This window comes from Physeter macrocephalus, chromosome 8 (assembly GCF_002837175.3).
Source record: "Physeter macrocephalus isolate SW-GA chromosome 8, ASM283717v5, whole genome shotgun sequence".
Lineage (NCBI taxonomy): Eukaryota > Metazoa > Chordata > Mammalia > Artiodactyla > Physeteridae > Physeter > Physeter macrocephalus.
In genome coordinates, this window is record NC_041221.1 from 124,437,857 (window position 1) to 124,454,087 (window position 16,231).

The 16,231-nt window shown below is 38.2% G+C and overlaps 1 protein-coding gene across 4 annotated transcripts in view; it reads left to right on the forward strand.

The window, feature by feature from the left end:
- Positions 1-12,783, forward strand: part of PRRC1 (proline rich coiled-coil 1) — a 46,033-nt gene extending 33,250 nt beyond the window's left edge. For all 4 annotated transcript variants that reach the window (XM_007123465.4, XM_007123463.4, XM_007123462.4 and 1 more), the window contains one exon: positions 9,452-12,783. In XM_007123465.4, the coding sequence (XP_007123527.1) occupies positions 9,452-9,661 (210 nt within the window). In that variant the 3' untranslated portion in view covers positions 9,662-12,783. The remainder of the gene's footprint in view (positions 1-9,451) is intronic.
- Positions 12,784-16,231: the final 3,448 nt, after the last annotated feature.

Consider the following 16,231-nt stretch of genomic DNA (forward strand, 5'->3'; position numbering starts at 1 on the left):
GTAGTAGTCTATAATGAAAAAGAATCCGAAAAAGAATAGATCTGTACATACATATGTATAAATGAATCAGTTTGCGCTATACCTGAAACTAACCCAACATTGTAAACCAGCTATACTTGAATTTAAAAAAACAGCAGGAGTGGTGTCAGAGATACAGTATATGGGTTCACCCTTTCAGGCATGTGGTATAATAGAGCTAAGAGATGGTATCATCTCTTGCTCTGAGCCTCTTTTTTTTTTTCCTTTTCTCCATTCATACCCAAACTTTTCCACCTTTGGAAGGGACATTAGGTTCAGACCCAAACTTTTCCACCTTTGGAAGGGACATTAGGTTCAGCCACTGTGCTGATCTAGATTACAGACAGCAACACTAGTCTAGCAGGTGCCTCCTCCTCATCCACTTCTATTCAGATAAGGTTACATAGGTGCAGAACAGGTGGGCTGTCTTTACTACCAGCCCATATAGCAGCAATCACTGTTAGCCCCATTTTTTCAGATGGAGTGAAGGCACATCTTGCCCTATAGACCCTTAGGAATTGTAACAAAGATTAAAAACATAGTTACAATAAAGGTGTTAAAAAAACCAACATAGAGTGCTGAACCAGAAACTGTAACTGAGCATTTGCCTCTACCACTGGGTAAGAAAAGCCCCACCTAGAGTCACTGTCTCTACCCGTGAAGAACCGTTTGTAGTCCCCCAGGGCTACCAACTAACTTGCTAGCTATGTTCAGGGCCTTCCCAACAGGCAATCTGCCACATAGCTATCTGCAGTCTCTGTCTTCTTTGCTGGTCGACAGAACAGTTTTTATTGGCATTTTGTGCCTCAGAGTGTACAAGAAGAATGTGTCTAGATTCAGCCCATCTCTGCATTGCTGCACTAACCCCATATTCACTCACCTCATGGACCCAGGTGGCCCTCTTGAGAGAGAGCAAGGGGATATCTGCTTGTTGATTCTGTTCACCTTCCAAGCCTGGAAAGGAGTTCTTCTGATGGGCATCAACATGTTCTACTTTAATGCATCCCTCCAATTCCCACAGTGATTTCCACAGGGTTTTTGTCCCATATGGGCATTTCCATTGCCCTCCTGCCTGACTATATGGCCGGGCCATTGACCACTGCCCATGACTCAGTAAAAACCAGAAGATAGGCGATTATATCACTGTTCAGTTCTTTCATCACTTCTGGGAAAACAGCATGCAGTTCAGCCTTGCCCATCTGATTTGTTTTTACCTTCCTCAGTCAGAGCAGTGGACTTCCAAATAGTATGTTATCCATCCACCTTCGAACTGCTACCCATAAACCAAGCAGCTCTTGGTTGTTAAGAGCTGTTCATAGGGCACTGTCTACATGGCAGTCAGTTCTGGCAGCTTCTTGGGTAACTCCAAAATCTGTCCTAGAGGAAAAGAGACACCGAGCTTGTTAGTCTCCTCCCTGTATTCCCCAGACAGCATGATCCTGTATAAACCGTTTCCATTATGGTGGAACTCTTCCGGGCACTGCCATCCCTATTAGGGTGTTCCTCTATCATCCCACACGTTTCGGGTAGTTCACATTTCAATATCATTTTATGTCTTTTAGTCATACGAGTAGCTTCAATTAATAATGTCCAGTGGCTAGGTAGTAAACACCCCTCAAATGGAAATTCTCTAGTTCAAAGTTCAAGTAGTCAGTCATTGCTGGGAGGCACTCACAGATTTTTGCCATAAGCCTCAGTCTACGTTCCACATAGGGCTGTGGCGCAGAGAATTTTGTCCCTACCAGCACTCCAACTTCTATTCCACGCTACAGGCTCAGACAATCTTACTGGTTCCATATAGCATGTCCAGTTAATAATGCTCGAAGGGTGGCTTTCCATCCCTTCTGTTTTACAATACTAGAAAAGGGAAACGTTCTCCAGTGAGATACAGTGTCCTTCCCCAAAATATAATCAGGTGAAAAAAAACACAGTCACTTCACAGAAAACCAGTTCAAACACACCAAGTCTTCTACAGACTTATACTGTAATTCCATCATCACTTATGTTCCTCACTGTAGCCCCCATTGAGACTTCATCAGTGGGTTTTGGTTTTGTAATACTAGGTAGGGGAAGTGTCCCCCAGCCAAATATCCATCCAGGTAAAGGAGACACACTTCCTTATGTTATACCTGCTTAAACATTCAACTTTTATAATCCTATCAACCATTACATTTTTACTTTCTTTCAGTCTAATTGTAGCACACATCAGGCCTTCACTAGTGGACTTTGGTAACACAGCTCAAGGGACTCCTGTTTCTACTCCAGGAAACTTCTCTTCTCCACTTCTGACCATTTTACTCACTCTTGTACAAAAGTCTTTGGGTCCCCAACTAGGGATTGAGCCAAGGGGTTTTGGCCCATTTGTCAGTCTTTATCTTGATTAATCTGCCTAGTCACTGCTCCAGTTGATTGCTGCTTAAATTTCTCATTGTCATTTCTACCTTTAGACTTTTAAAATTTCTCCTAACTAGGATAAATAGAGCAGACTTATTTGGGGCCCTTCAATGTTGGGGAACCAGCAGGGAGTCCCACTTAACCTTTGGTAGTGCTGTGTTAAAACCTGTGTTTTAATCCCACCTATGTCTGTTTTATTCATCCTGTTTCCTAATGGCCATCTGAAGATTTCCACCCTGCTGGGATAAGTTCTGTGAATCTCTTCTGTTTCCTCTGTTTCATCCCAATCAAAATTTACTTTATTCACCTATGTCTTCCCAATCAAAATTTACTTTATTTGCCTATGTCTTCATAACTTTTTAAAATTTCCACCTTGTTGGGCAACTAGAGAAAGAAGAACAACAAAAAAAACCCTAAATTAGCAAAAGGAAATAAATCATAAAGATCAGAGCAAAAAAAAATATTGGATTGGCCAGAAAGTTCATTCGGTTAGTAAATACATTCAGTAAAATTCTTGGTGAAAATGAAAAAAATGTGTCTTTTATTTTTACTTTAAAACTGAACGAACTTTTTGGCCAACCCAATAAAATAGAGATGAAAAAATAGAAAAGCTCAATGAAACTAAAAGCTGGTTCTTTGAAAAGATGAACAAAATCAATAAATCTTTAGCCAGACTCATCAAGAAAAAAAGGGGAGGGTGCAAATCAATAAAATTAGAAATGAAAAAGAAGTTACAACAGATGCCACAGAAATACAAAGGATCATAAGAGATTACTACAAGCAACTATGCCAATAAAATGGACAACCTAGAAAAAATGGACAGATAAGAAATGTATAACCTTCCAAGGCTGAACCAGGAAGAAATAGAAAATATGACTCACAAGTACTGAAATTGAAACTGTGATTAAAAATCTAATAGCAAACAAAAGGCCAGGACCAGATGGCTTCACAGGCGAATTCTGTCAACCATTCAGAGAAGAGTTGATACCTACCCTTCTGAAACTCTTCCAAAAAATTGCAGAGGAAAGAACACTCCTAAGCTCATTCTACAAGGCCACCATCACCCTGCTACCAAAACCAGACAAAGTTATCACAAAAAAAGAAAATTACAGGCCAATATCAGTGATGAACATAGATGCAAATATCCTAAACAAAATACTAGGAAACAGAATCCACCAACACATTAAAAGAATCGTACACCATGATCAAGTGGCATTTATCCAGGGATGCAAGGTTTTTTCAGTTTCCACAAATCAGTGTGATACACCACATTAACAAGCTGAAGAATAAAAAACATATGATCACCTCAATAGATGCAGAAAAAGCTTTTGACAAAATTCAACACCTGCTTATGATAAGAACTCCAGAAAGTGGGCATAGAGGGAACCTACCTCAACATAATAAAGGCCATGTACAACAAACCCACAGCAAACATCGTTCTCAATGGTGAAAAACTGAAAGCATTTCCTCTAAGATCAAGAACAAGACAAGGATGTCCATTCTCACGACTGTTATTCAACATAGTTTTGGAAGTCCTAGCCACAACAATCAGAGAAGTAAAAGAAATAAAAGGAATCCAAATTGGAAAAGAAGAAGTAAAACTGTCACTGTTTGCAGATGACATGATACTATACATACAAAATCCTGAAGATGCTACCAGAAAACTACTAGAGCTAATCAATGAATTTGGTAAAGATGCAGGATACAAAATTAATACACAGAAATCTCTTGTATTCCTATACACTAACAATGAAAGGTCAGAATGAGAAATTAAGGAAACAACCCCATTTACCATCACATCAAAAAGAATAAAATACCTAGTAATAAACCTACCTAATGAGGTAAAAGACCTGTACTCAGAAAACTATAAAATACTGATGAAAGAAATCAAAGATTACACGAACAGGTGGAGAGATACACCATGTTCTTGGATTGAAAGAATCAATATTGTGAAAATGACTATACTGTACAAAGCAATCTACAGATTTAATGCAATCTCTATCAAATTAACAATGGCATTTTTCACAGATGGCATTTTTCACAGAATTAGAACAAAAAATTTTACAATTTGTGTGGAAAAACAAAAGACCCCAGATAGCCAAAGCAATCTTGAGAAAGAAAAATGGAGCTGGAGGAATCAGGCTCTCTGACTTCAGACTATACTACAAAGCTACAGTAATCAAGACAGTATGGTACTGGCACAAAAACAGAAATATAGATCAAATGAACAGGATAGAAAGCCCAGAGATAAACCCATGCACCTATGGTCAACTAATCTATGACAAAGGAGGCAAGGATATACAATGGTGTAAAGACAGTCTCTTCAATAAGTGGTGCTGGGAAAACTGGACAGCTACATGTAAAAGAATGAAATTAGAACATTCTCTAACAGCATACACAAAAATACTCAAAATGGATTAAAGACTTAAATGTAAGACCGTATACTATAAAACTCTTGAGGAAAACAGGCAGAACACTCTTTGACATAAATCACAGCAAGATCTTTTTCAATCCACCTCCTAGAGTAATGGAAATAAAACCAAAAATAAACAAAAATGGGACCTAATTAAACTTAAAAGCTTTTGCACAGCAAAGGAAACCAAAGCAATCTACAGATTTAATGCAATCTCTATCAAATTAACAATGGCATTTTTCACAGATGGCATTTTTCACAGAATTAGAACAAAAAATTTTACAATTTGTGTGGAAAAACAAAAGACCCCAGATAGCCAAAGCAATCTTGAGAAAGAAAAATGGAGCTGGAGGAATCAGGCTCTCTGACTTCAGACTATACTACAAAGCTACAGTAATCAAGACAGTATGGTACTGGCACAAAAACAGAAATATAGATCAAATGAACAGGATAGAAAGCCCAGAGATAAACCCATGCACCTATGGTCAACTAATCTATGACAAAGGAGGCAAGGATATACAATGGTGTAAAGACAGTCTCTTCAATAAGTGGTGCTGGGAAAACTGGACAGCTACATGTAAAAGAATGAAATTAGAACATTCTCTAACAGCATACACAAAAATACTCAAAATGGATTAAAGACTTAAATGTAAGACCGTATACTATAAAACTCTTGAGGAAAACAGGCAGAACACTCTTTGACATAAATCACAGCAAGATCTTTTTCAATCCACCTCCTAGAGTAATGGAAATAAAACCAAAAATAAACAAAAATGGGACCTAATTAAACTTAAAAGCTTTTGCACAGCAAAGGAAACCATAGACAAAATGAAAAGACAGCCCTCAGAATGGGAGAAGGTATTTGCAAAGGAAGCAGCTGACAAGGGATTAATCTCCAAAATACGCAGACAGCTCATGCAGCTCAATATAAACAAAACAGATAACCCAATCAAAAAAATGGGCAGAAGACCCAAGTAGACATTTCTACAAAGAAGACATACAGATCGCCAAAAAGCACATGAAAAGATGCTCAACATCATTAATTGTTAGAGAAATGCAAATCAAAACTACAGTGAGGTATCACCTCACACTGGTCAGAATGGCCATCATCAAAAAAATCTACAGACAATAAATGCTGGAGAGGGTGGGGAGAAAAAGGGAACCCTCCTACACTGTTGGTGGGAATGTAAATTGGTACAGCCACATGGAGAATAGTGTGGAGTTTCCTTAAAAAACTAAAAATGACAATAAATGCTGGAGAGGGTGGGGAGAAAAAGGGAACCCTCCTACACTGTTGGTGGGAATGTAAATTGGTACAGCCACATGGAGAATAGTGTGGAGTTTCCTTAAAAAACTAAAAATGGAGCTACTGTATGATTCAGCAATCCACTCTTGGGCATATATCCGGAAGCAAACCATAATTCGAAAAGATACATGCACCTCAATGTTCATTGCAGCACTATTTATAATAGCCAGGACACGGAAGCAACCTAAATGTCCATCAATAGATGAATGGATAAAGAAGATGTGGTACATGTATACAACAGAATATTATGCAGCCATAAAAAAAGAAAAAAATAATGCCATTTGCAGCAACATGGATGGACCTAGAGATTGTCATACTAAGTGAAGACAAAGAAAAATATCATATGATATAGCTTATATGTGGAATATACAAAAAGGGTACAGATGAACTTATTTACAACAGAAACAGAGTCACAGATGTAGAAAACAAACTTACGGTTACCAAGGGGGTAGGGGGGAAGGGGTAAATTGGGAGATTGGGATTGACATATAAACACTACTATATATGAAATAGATAACTAATAAGAACCTACTGTATACCACAGGGAACTCTGTTCAGTACTCTATAATGGCCTATAATGGAAAGGAATCTAAAACAGAGTAGATATATGTATAACTGATTCACTTCGCTGTACACCTGAAACACAACATTGTAAATCAATTACGCTCTAATAAAAATTAAAAAGAAAAAAAAATTACAACCGTGCTAATAACTCTTAGCTAATTAGGATTAGAAGGGTATGTGTATACTGGAAAGTCAAAGCAAAAATCAGATCTAATGGTAAAACATTAGGAACCTTGTAATTGTAAGGCTGCTTCTATCACTGTCATTCTTACATTGCTTGAAATCAGGGACTAGCACACACACACAAAAAAAAGTCTTACAGCCAAATCTAGCTTGACCCCTGTTTTTGTAAAGAAGTTTTTTTTTGTAAAGAACATACCTGGGCCTGTTTGTTTACATACTGTTTACGGCTGCTTTTTTGCTACAGCAGGAGAATTGAGTAGTTGCTATAGAGACTGTCTGGCCCACAAAGCCTAAGATATTTACTATGTGGCCCTTTTCAGAAAATGTTGGTGACTCTTTTGCTAGATGTCTGATCACTGCAAGGACAATTTTTATTCTGTTTTTAAAAATATATATTGGAAAGAAACAGACATTATGCTCAAGGAACAAAGCATCAAAAGTGTATATACTAATAAAACAAAACTATATATACTAATATTCAAATTTGTCTATGACATTGCTAAGTGAAAATAAACTGCATGTAGTATCCATATATATACACACACATATACCCATATATACTTTAAAATGTATATAAATGAATAGGAAAATAAGACCTGGAAAAGTACACACAAGCTCTTAATGTGGTTAACTGTGAACAGTGGTATTCGAAGAGTGTCGTTTGCTTTTTGTTTTGCTATTTCTGCTGTCATTTCATTTCTTTCACAGGGTACAAAGTTGAGATACAAAAGTATAGGTATTGAGATTCCTTCCTCTTATCCTTGCTCTTCAGTTCTATGCTGTTTCTTGTTTTATCCACTGCAAGATGTTCAATTCTGTGTTCCCTTGTAGTTGAAATTTTTTAAGAGAATTTAAGAGACTAGAAATCAGCCCTCAAGGGGATTATAATCAGCATGTATCAATATATTAGTGAAAATCAGGAAAAATTTTTATACAGTTTATGCTGGTTAAACAAATACAAATGATCCCTCCTCCCCCAATTAAAAACCCAGTCTCTGGATGTTTGCTGATAATGTCAAGTATTTTGATCCTCAAAAGTATGATCCTAGGCCTAGCATCATAATCATCACCTGGGAGCTTGTTAAAAATGCACGCTTGAGGAAGGGTGGTAGGAGAAAGGCAGTCATGAGGTACAAACTTCCAGTTACGGGAGAAATAAGTACTGAGGATATAATGTATAGGATGGTGACTGTAGTTAATACTATTGTATGATATATATGAAAGTTGTTAAGAGGAGTAGATCCTAAGAGGTCTTGTCATAAAGAAGAAAGGTTTTTTTCTTTTTTTTTGCTTCTTTTTATTGTAGCTAAATATGGGGTGATTATCATGGTAATCATTTCACAATAAATATAAGTGAAACCACTGTGGTGTACATCTTAAACTTAAATAGTGATATATGTCAATTTTATCTCAAAACTGGAAAAAAAGGATTTGTGCATTACCCATTTAGTCTTAAAAAAAAAAGTAGACTCTTGGGCCCTAACCTAAGGCTGTGGAATTAGGATCTGCAACTTTAGAAGCTCCCCAGATGCTTCATGTGCACATCGCATTTGAGAAACACAGTTCTGAGGACCATAGTGGTTTATCTACTGTCTCTCTTTGAAACATAGTAGAATACTGATAGTGCAGTGTACCCTGTGGAAGGGAAGACAGAGCAGGCTCCCCAGCTGCTGGGCTGTCCACAGCAAATTTTCTCGGAAACTATTTTATAAGTATTGTGCTCTTTCTCTTGGAACCTTCTGTGAGTTTCCAATTCATTGGTCTTAGGTGGAGCATGAAAACTGGTTTTGTTTAAAAAAAAAATGCATCTCAGGGGATTGTAATATATAGCACATTTGGGAATCACTGCATGGATCCTTTCTACATATGGATATACTCCTCGGACTGTACTTACCACCCTAAAGCCAAAAAACTATATCATTCTTGGATATCAGGCAATGAGTTTATTTTTTCATTCCTGTGTAGGTGAATAAATGATTTCCATGGAGCAGATATAGGCTGGGTCAAGTATAAGTGATGTAACAGTGGCTGATGCTCTCTCCTGGACTGGATGTTATTTGATATATATTGGTACTAACTTATTCACACGTAAATGAAGTTTCCAGGAATACTCTTCTGCAAATTAATTTAACAATTCTTTTCTGATAGGGTTGAAGCCTTAATATGCAATATTATCTCTTTCTGATAGGAATTTTATTACTGTAAAAAGATAAAAGTAACATTTCTATTTTAGTACTAATCTTATTATTAACCTAAAGTGACACTGAATATAGAACTGACACTTAGGCCCTCTGATACTGAGCTCCGTTAGATAGTCATTAGCTTAAGACTTAGATTGTATTTAAACAACATGAGCTTAGTGTAGACATTGTAAATCAAGTCCATGTGTGCAATATTGTTTTTTTTTTTGTAGCCTTGTAACTTCATATATTTGGCAGCATAGCTGTGTTTCTCAGGGTCTGTCATAATCTCTATGAAAAGTAACCTGAGAGACTTTGAAATGTCATTTATGACATAACTACTTCCAGTGATGTTTTTTAATGTATTAAAATATCGATTTTTTTTTTCCTTAGGCTCAAAGTCTAACTCCCCAGGACTACAGTCTGAGGTGGTCGGGCCTTTTGGTGACAGTGGGCGAAGTCCTGGAGAAGAGCTTACTCAATGTCAGCCGGACTGATTGGCATGTGACTTTCACTGGCATGTCTCGTCGGCAGATGATCTACAGTGCAGCCAAAGCAGTAGCAGGCATGTATAAACAGCGCCTGTCCCCCAGGACCATGTGAGAAGGCTGGCCTGGGATACTGACACTTGCTAACTTTGAGCTGCTGGTGGAGAAGAGACAGTCCCTTCTTAAACTGGACAACTTCAGTCAGTCCAGCTGTTTTAATCATTTTCCTGTAGGCTGCAGTTTTTTTCTTAGAAAGGTATGGTGTCATTCCAGTAGATGAAACGAAACAGATCCTTTTTCTGATTATATAATTGCATGTACCATAGTTCTCAAATATATAAATATTTTTATAGGACAGTTTGATACACCAAATTTATAAGGTGCAAATTCATGTGCTAAGATATTTAACTTAATGATATGTACTTGATTATTTTGTTTTTTAAGAAATAGTTGACTAAAGAACATGTTTACCGAACACTGTTTAAAAGCATTGTTTCTTTTAATTCATGATTAATCTCTTCCCTGTCCATCTTGGAAGCTTTCCGTGTATCCATGTGATCACAGGTCTGATGCTAAGCCATGTGCTCAACAAGAGACTCTAAGACACCTACTTGTAGGGAGATGGTGCACTTGTCTATGCATATTTTTAACATAGGCCAGAATAACAGAATCGATCATTTTCTTTTTGGTTATCATGTTATACACATAGCCTGAAAAATTCTTTTTTTTTTTTTTTTAATGTTTCAGCATTTCACATTCATACTGTACAATGAACACTGGGATAATGCATTTTATTTTTTTCATTTGCTCTATGACAACTAAGTGGTAAATGAGTCAAGCATATTTAAATTAGAAGCATCTGGGGTTTTTTGCATAATGGTATTCAGTGCTTCCAAGTAAACTCTGACAACAGCCATTATTTCTGCTTTAATTCATTTTTCCAACTGTAGTAGAGAAATTTTTGAGAGGAAATAACTTTGTTGTTTATGGGATCATATGACTTACTTTAAGCTTACTTATTTAGTTTGCCTTAAACACTGCTTTTCTAACTTTGTGCCATTCTGCCTTTACTTTTTATGGAAGTTTTCCAAGAAACTATTTTATAGTGAACCTGGTTTATTTAGTCCATTATGTTTGTATTTAATGAAAGCTTCTTTTTCCCTCAGATAATATATTTTACCATTTTGGGATTTATACAAATCAAAAATAAATAGTTCATCATATACTTTTGAACTCTATATATGAAAGTTCAAATAACTTTTTGAAGATAGTTTCTTATATAAATGTAATTTAATTTTTATTTACTCTTCTATATAATTCTTTAGATATAAAAGAATCAGCACAATCTTATAAAATCTTTTAAGGTATTGAAGCTGTTATCCTGTGCTGTCATTACATGTAATGTTTGCTTTGTATTAATATCATTTCAAGTACTTGTTTGATTTCTGCTATTTTTTTTTTACCTGAGGATGAGAAGATTAAGCACTAATTTTCCATCTGTGTTATGTGTTAATTTCTATGCACTGTATAGTTGTCATTCAGTGCAATTCAGACTTCTGTGTCATTAAAAGTAATGAGAGAAAGAAGAGAGATGTAGCCGGTTGCTATAGCATAATAGGGACAGAGGAATACTTATTTTCCCTTTTTATTGGTATTTATGGAACACTTCGTCTATGTTTTCTCCGTCTTTCATGAATAAGAGAAGCCTTTCTCTACCATTTGTTTTTATCCTTTATTTTAAAAAGCTACCCTTTATCATGGCATTGGCCTGATGACACATGACTGTTAGGAATGAAGGAACATATGTCCGTAGTTCGTATTTCTGCTTTTTTTAACCTCCTATTATAGGGAAATTTTACAGATCCTAAAGATAAAATTTTCTTTTTATTTTACCAAGTCTCAAATATCTTAGTTGATGTTTTTGAGTGAGGGTGGTTTTCATAGAATCATTAACATTGACATCCCATTAGAGGACAATTTTCTTCGAATCCCCACATAGCAATGGCAGAGTTATTCCGTGGTTTGGGTGCAGATGATTTTCCTGCACCTGGTAAATTTGCACCCTCTGCTCTTTGTGAGTGGGTGAGGACTAGGGAAAGGCAGATGGAAAAGATAAATACATGATCTCATTCTGGCGCCCTTATTCCTTTTTTGGCCCAGAGTTATCTTTGAAAGGCATCAGTGCATGACTGACTCCACAGTCAACTTTCCCAGCCTCTTGTTTACTTTTTCATTCTTGGATTTCCCTCTTGTACCAGTGGCAAGAAAAGTAACTCATTACCTCTCACACACCAGGGCAGTGTTAGCCAGGAGGTCTTTTACTGTTGGTATTTTGGCATGAGATATGCTGGTCATGAGCCTAAGGCCACGGCACCCTTCACCAATCATCCAGCTGCCCTGTTCTTTTCTTGCTTGTTTCCTTATAATTCTTGCACTAGCATTTTTTAGGGAGGGTTGAGCTGGGGACTTTTACCCTCAAGCATCTTCGGACAACCTGTCTTTAACACAGTTCTTCGCCACTACTATTTTGGTCATTTTTTTTTTTCTTTTGAAGTGCTCCCAGAACTACTTACTGAATTTGATAAGTTTGTATACTTTTTTAATTAAGTGTTGTGAAAGAGAATAGGAAGAAATGCAGGAAGAGCAATTTTACATCAGCCTCAATTGACAGAAGGTACTCAGATTATTCAGATCAATATCATCTTGTTATTAAGTTTATCAGGTAACCCTGGATTTAGAGCTGGGCCCCAGACTTCTGGGTGGAAAAGTTTGAGCCAATACCTGTAGTTTTCTCCTCTTAATCTCTTATTATTACTTCCCCATTCTTTGTTCTTTCTCTCAAGGATTAATGAGGTAGAAAATTGAGATGAATGGATATAGACAATATGATAGTATGATAGTAAATATAAGTAGATAACAGTACAGATGAAAGTGTATTATACATTAATTCAAAATTATGCAAATTAGTAATATACTCAGGGTCAGCTAAATTAGTTTAAGATGTTGTTGAATTTACTTTGTTCCTTGGCTAGAAAAAATTCTAAACAGGAATTTGTGTTCTGTGAAGCCAAATTGGTAATATTCTGTGTTCTAAAAGATGTTAGGTTATATATAAATTAAGAAACTTGGATTTTTACTCCCAGAATATGGTATTGTTTTTTAAGATACTATGCAGGAATGATGTATTGGATAAAGCCAATTTTGTACGTATGTAAATATGTCATAAATAAAAAATACCTCGACTTATATCCCAAGTGATTTTTTTTTAATGTTAATCATATTCATATTATATTAAAAGGACCCATATTCCTTTTTGTCTCAACTGGCTACTGGCTGCCAAGAATTATGTAATAGCAGCTTCAAACACCATCTTTCAAGTGGAACTGTAACATTCAAATACAGTTGACCCTTAAACAATGAGGGTTTAGGGGAGCTGACCCTCTGTACAGTCTCAAGTCCACGTACAACTTTACAGTTAGCCCTCCATAGCCATAGTTCCACATCAGAGATCAACCAACCACTGATTATGTAATACTGTTCTGCTTATTGAAAAAAAATCTGTGTATAAGTGGACCCGCACAGTGCAAACCCATGTTGTTCGAGGGTCGACTGTGTACGAGTTTAACTTCAAGGTTAAAGAACTCAGGATATTTGGGGGAGAGGATACATTGGCAGTAATAGGCAGGAAGTTAAGGCCTGTGTTCATAAGGAAACCTCTCCAGTGGAGTTTAATTTACCCTTGACCTGCAGGAGTATCTTCTTGTAAAAAAAAAAAAAAAAAAAAAAAATATTTACTCATTACTCTGCTATTCTGAGCCTATGATCCCCGGGCGAGGGATTTTTCTTTTGTTTTGGTGGGGGAAGGGATACATGCCAAAAGACAGTAGGATATTGATTTGGGGATTTATTTGCCGAAAGACAAAGTATTGTTTTCAATAGACAAGAAAAACGCGATTTAGGGCCCAGGAAAAACCCTGTTAAATTTATACTTTGTTACAGAATTAACTGGAAGAGGGAAAAAAAATGGCAACAGAAACAAAATTGGCAAAGGTCATTATCAAGGAAATTAAAAAATTTAAGGATGAAGGAAATCTTTGGAACTATCCATAAAGTGAACTCATTTTAAGGATTTAAAGCAGTAAGAAAGGGAAGAGAAGCTAACATTTATGTGATAAGTACCTATTGTTAGTTAGGCAATGGAGTAGGCACTTTTTTTTTTTTTTCTCGGTACGTGGGCCTCTCACTACCGTGGCCTCTCCCGTTGCGGAGCACAGGCTCCGGACGCGCAGGCTCAGCGGCCATGGCTCACGGGCCCAGCCGCTCCGCGACATGTGAGATCCTCCCGGACCGGGGCACGAACCCGCGTCCCCTGCGTCAGCAGGCGGACTCTCAACCACTGCGCCACCAGGGAAGCCCCAGGCACTTATTTTTATAGATGACATAACCAAAGCAGATTAAGGTCCTTATCCAGGATCATACCGGCAAACAAGTTACAGAGATAGAAGTCAAATGGAATGTGTAACTTGGTAAACCATTCTCTTCCAAAACGTCCTGAATATTTGCTTCAGGAAGTTATGGGTAAATCACTTACAATTATTTTTTTAATTTAACTGAAATAGTGGCATGAAGACTTTTCCCTAGTATACTTTTAATTTTACAATATTATGTTTAAGGGAAACTATTTTATGCCTTATTTTTCATTTTAGTTTGAGAGGGCTGCTTTGGCTTTGCTGCTGGTATGAGAATATATTTGTGATAACTGGTTATTCTAATTCCCAAAATTGAGAAACCATAAACTAGGTTTACCTTCTACTATCATTTTTAGGATAAAAGCCAGATATGTCATTACTGTTAAGCTAGTCTTCAAGCAAGGTACTGGCCACATACGTTTTTAAATATTATAAAAATACTTATGGCTGCTTCAGGGACCACACTTTGAAAACCACTGCTGTAATACAAATCCTGACTCATTCTGCATATACTAAGGTATTTTAGAGAGTGATGTCACCAAGATAGCAACATAGGTTGTTCCTGACTTTGCTCCCTCTCACAAGAAGGCCAGCTAACAACTATTCATGGACAAGCCACCACTGAGGGAATTCCAGGCCATGGGGATGAGGCTTAAACAACTCCCAGTGCCACAGAGACCAAGACAGACCACATTAGATGGTTAAGAGGAGTGGATACACACTGACTGCACTGGCCCTCCCCCAGGCTGGAGCAGCACCTTGCTGTGAGCCTGTCGTGGAAAAAAAGAGGCTGGGTGACACCCAGCATTGTGGGTTGCTTTGTGGGAGCTGCTGTTCTGGTCTCCAATGGAGGGTGCAGGAGAATCTTCAGGGCTTGACCACTGGGAATCTGACTGTGATGGAGAAGGCAGAGAGGCTTGCAATCACCAGCGTTCATATCTTGAGAGATTGAGTTCATACCTGCAGTGCCCAAGTGCCAAGGGCAGCTTTGCTTATCTGCAGAACCAAGTCAGTGGAGCAATCTGACCAGGAACTTGGCAGGTACCTGTCTATCTGATTCAGGCCCTCAAATGAAGAGCTTCAATAGTTGTGGAACCTGTTCTGCCCCAATCCAGGCAGGGGGGCTTAGCCACAGGCCAGCTGGCAGGTTGGGTGTAGCTCTCGGCCCTGCCTAACTAGGAAGGCTGGCATGAATGCCTGGAAGCTGCACAGCCCAGCAACACAAGTAGAGGATCAGTAGGCAGAGTTGATAGTCTGTAGAGCAATCGAGTGGCCCTGTTCAGCCAGAGAACTTGGGGCACAGGATGACTTGAGTCAAGACCACAAAGAGCCTTACTGGCCTCGCAGTTGGGTCTCCCACTGTGCCCCAACAGGGAAACATTTGCAGCCCAACCAATTCCTGAATACAGCCTTCAGCCTACCCAAAGGGAACCTAACTAGAGCACACAGAAGCTGTAGAGCCCATCCAACATCCATGCTTGCTGTGGAGCTTGACACAGCACATCCAATGGTTTTTCCCATCTGCAGAATAAAACCATTGGCCCCACGTGACCAGGGAATTCAGTACATAGTCACCTGATTCGGGTCTCCAGAAAACAAGCTGTGCAGGCCCTGGGATCAGTCCTGCTATCCTGCCGGAGCAGGGAAGCTAATTCATAGCTCCACCTTTGCTGCGTATAATACCCAATCCTGACTGCCTAGTAAGCCTGACCAGAGAACCCAGGTAACTGCAGAGCCCATCCTCTAGCCTCACTTGAGCAGAGAATCAAGCCAGCAGTTTTATGCAACTGTTTTCAGCCAGTGGCACCCGCCCCCCTGAACCTCAGAGCTTGGCAGAGGCCACACCCAAAAATATACCAAGATAGCAAGCACCACCTGCCCAAGAATATCACCAGCAGACATGTCCAGCAGCCCAGACTGAGCTGACTGGTGATTAACTTTTCTCTGACAGTGGGAACCTGTGAAGTCTGGAAGAGAGGACCACTTACTCAAATGCACAGATTCCAATGTAAGGAATCAAGGATCACATAAAAGGAGGTAAACATGACACCACCAAAGGAAACTAATACAGATCCAAAAGTTAACCCTAAAGAAATGAAGATCTAGGAAGAATCAGACAAATAATTCAAATTAACCCTCAAAGAATTTCAGTGAACTACAAAAACACACAGACAGCTAAACCAAGTTAGGAAAACAATGCATGAACAAATGAGAAG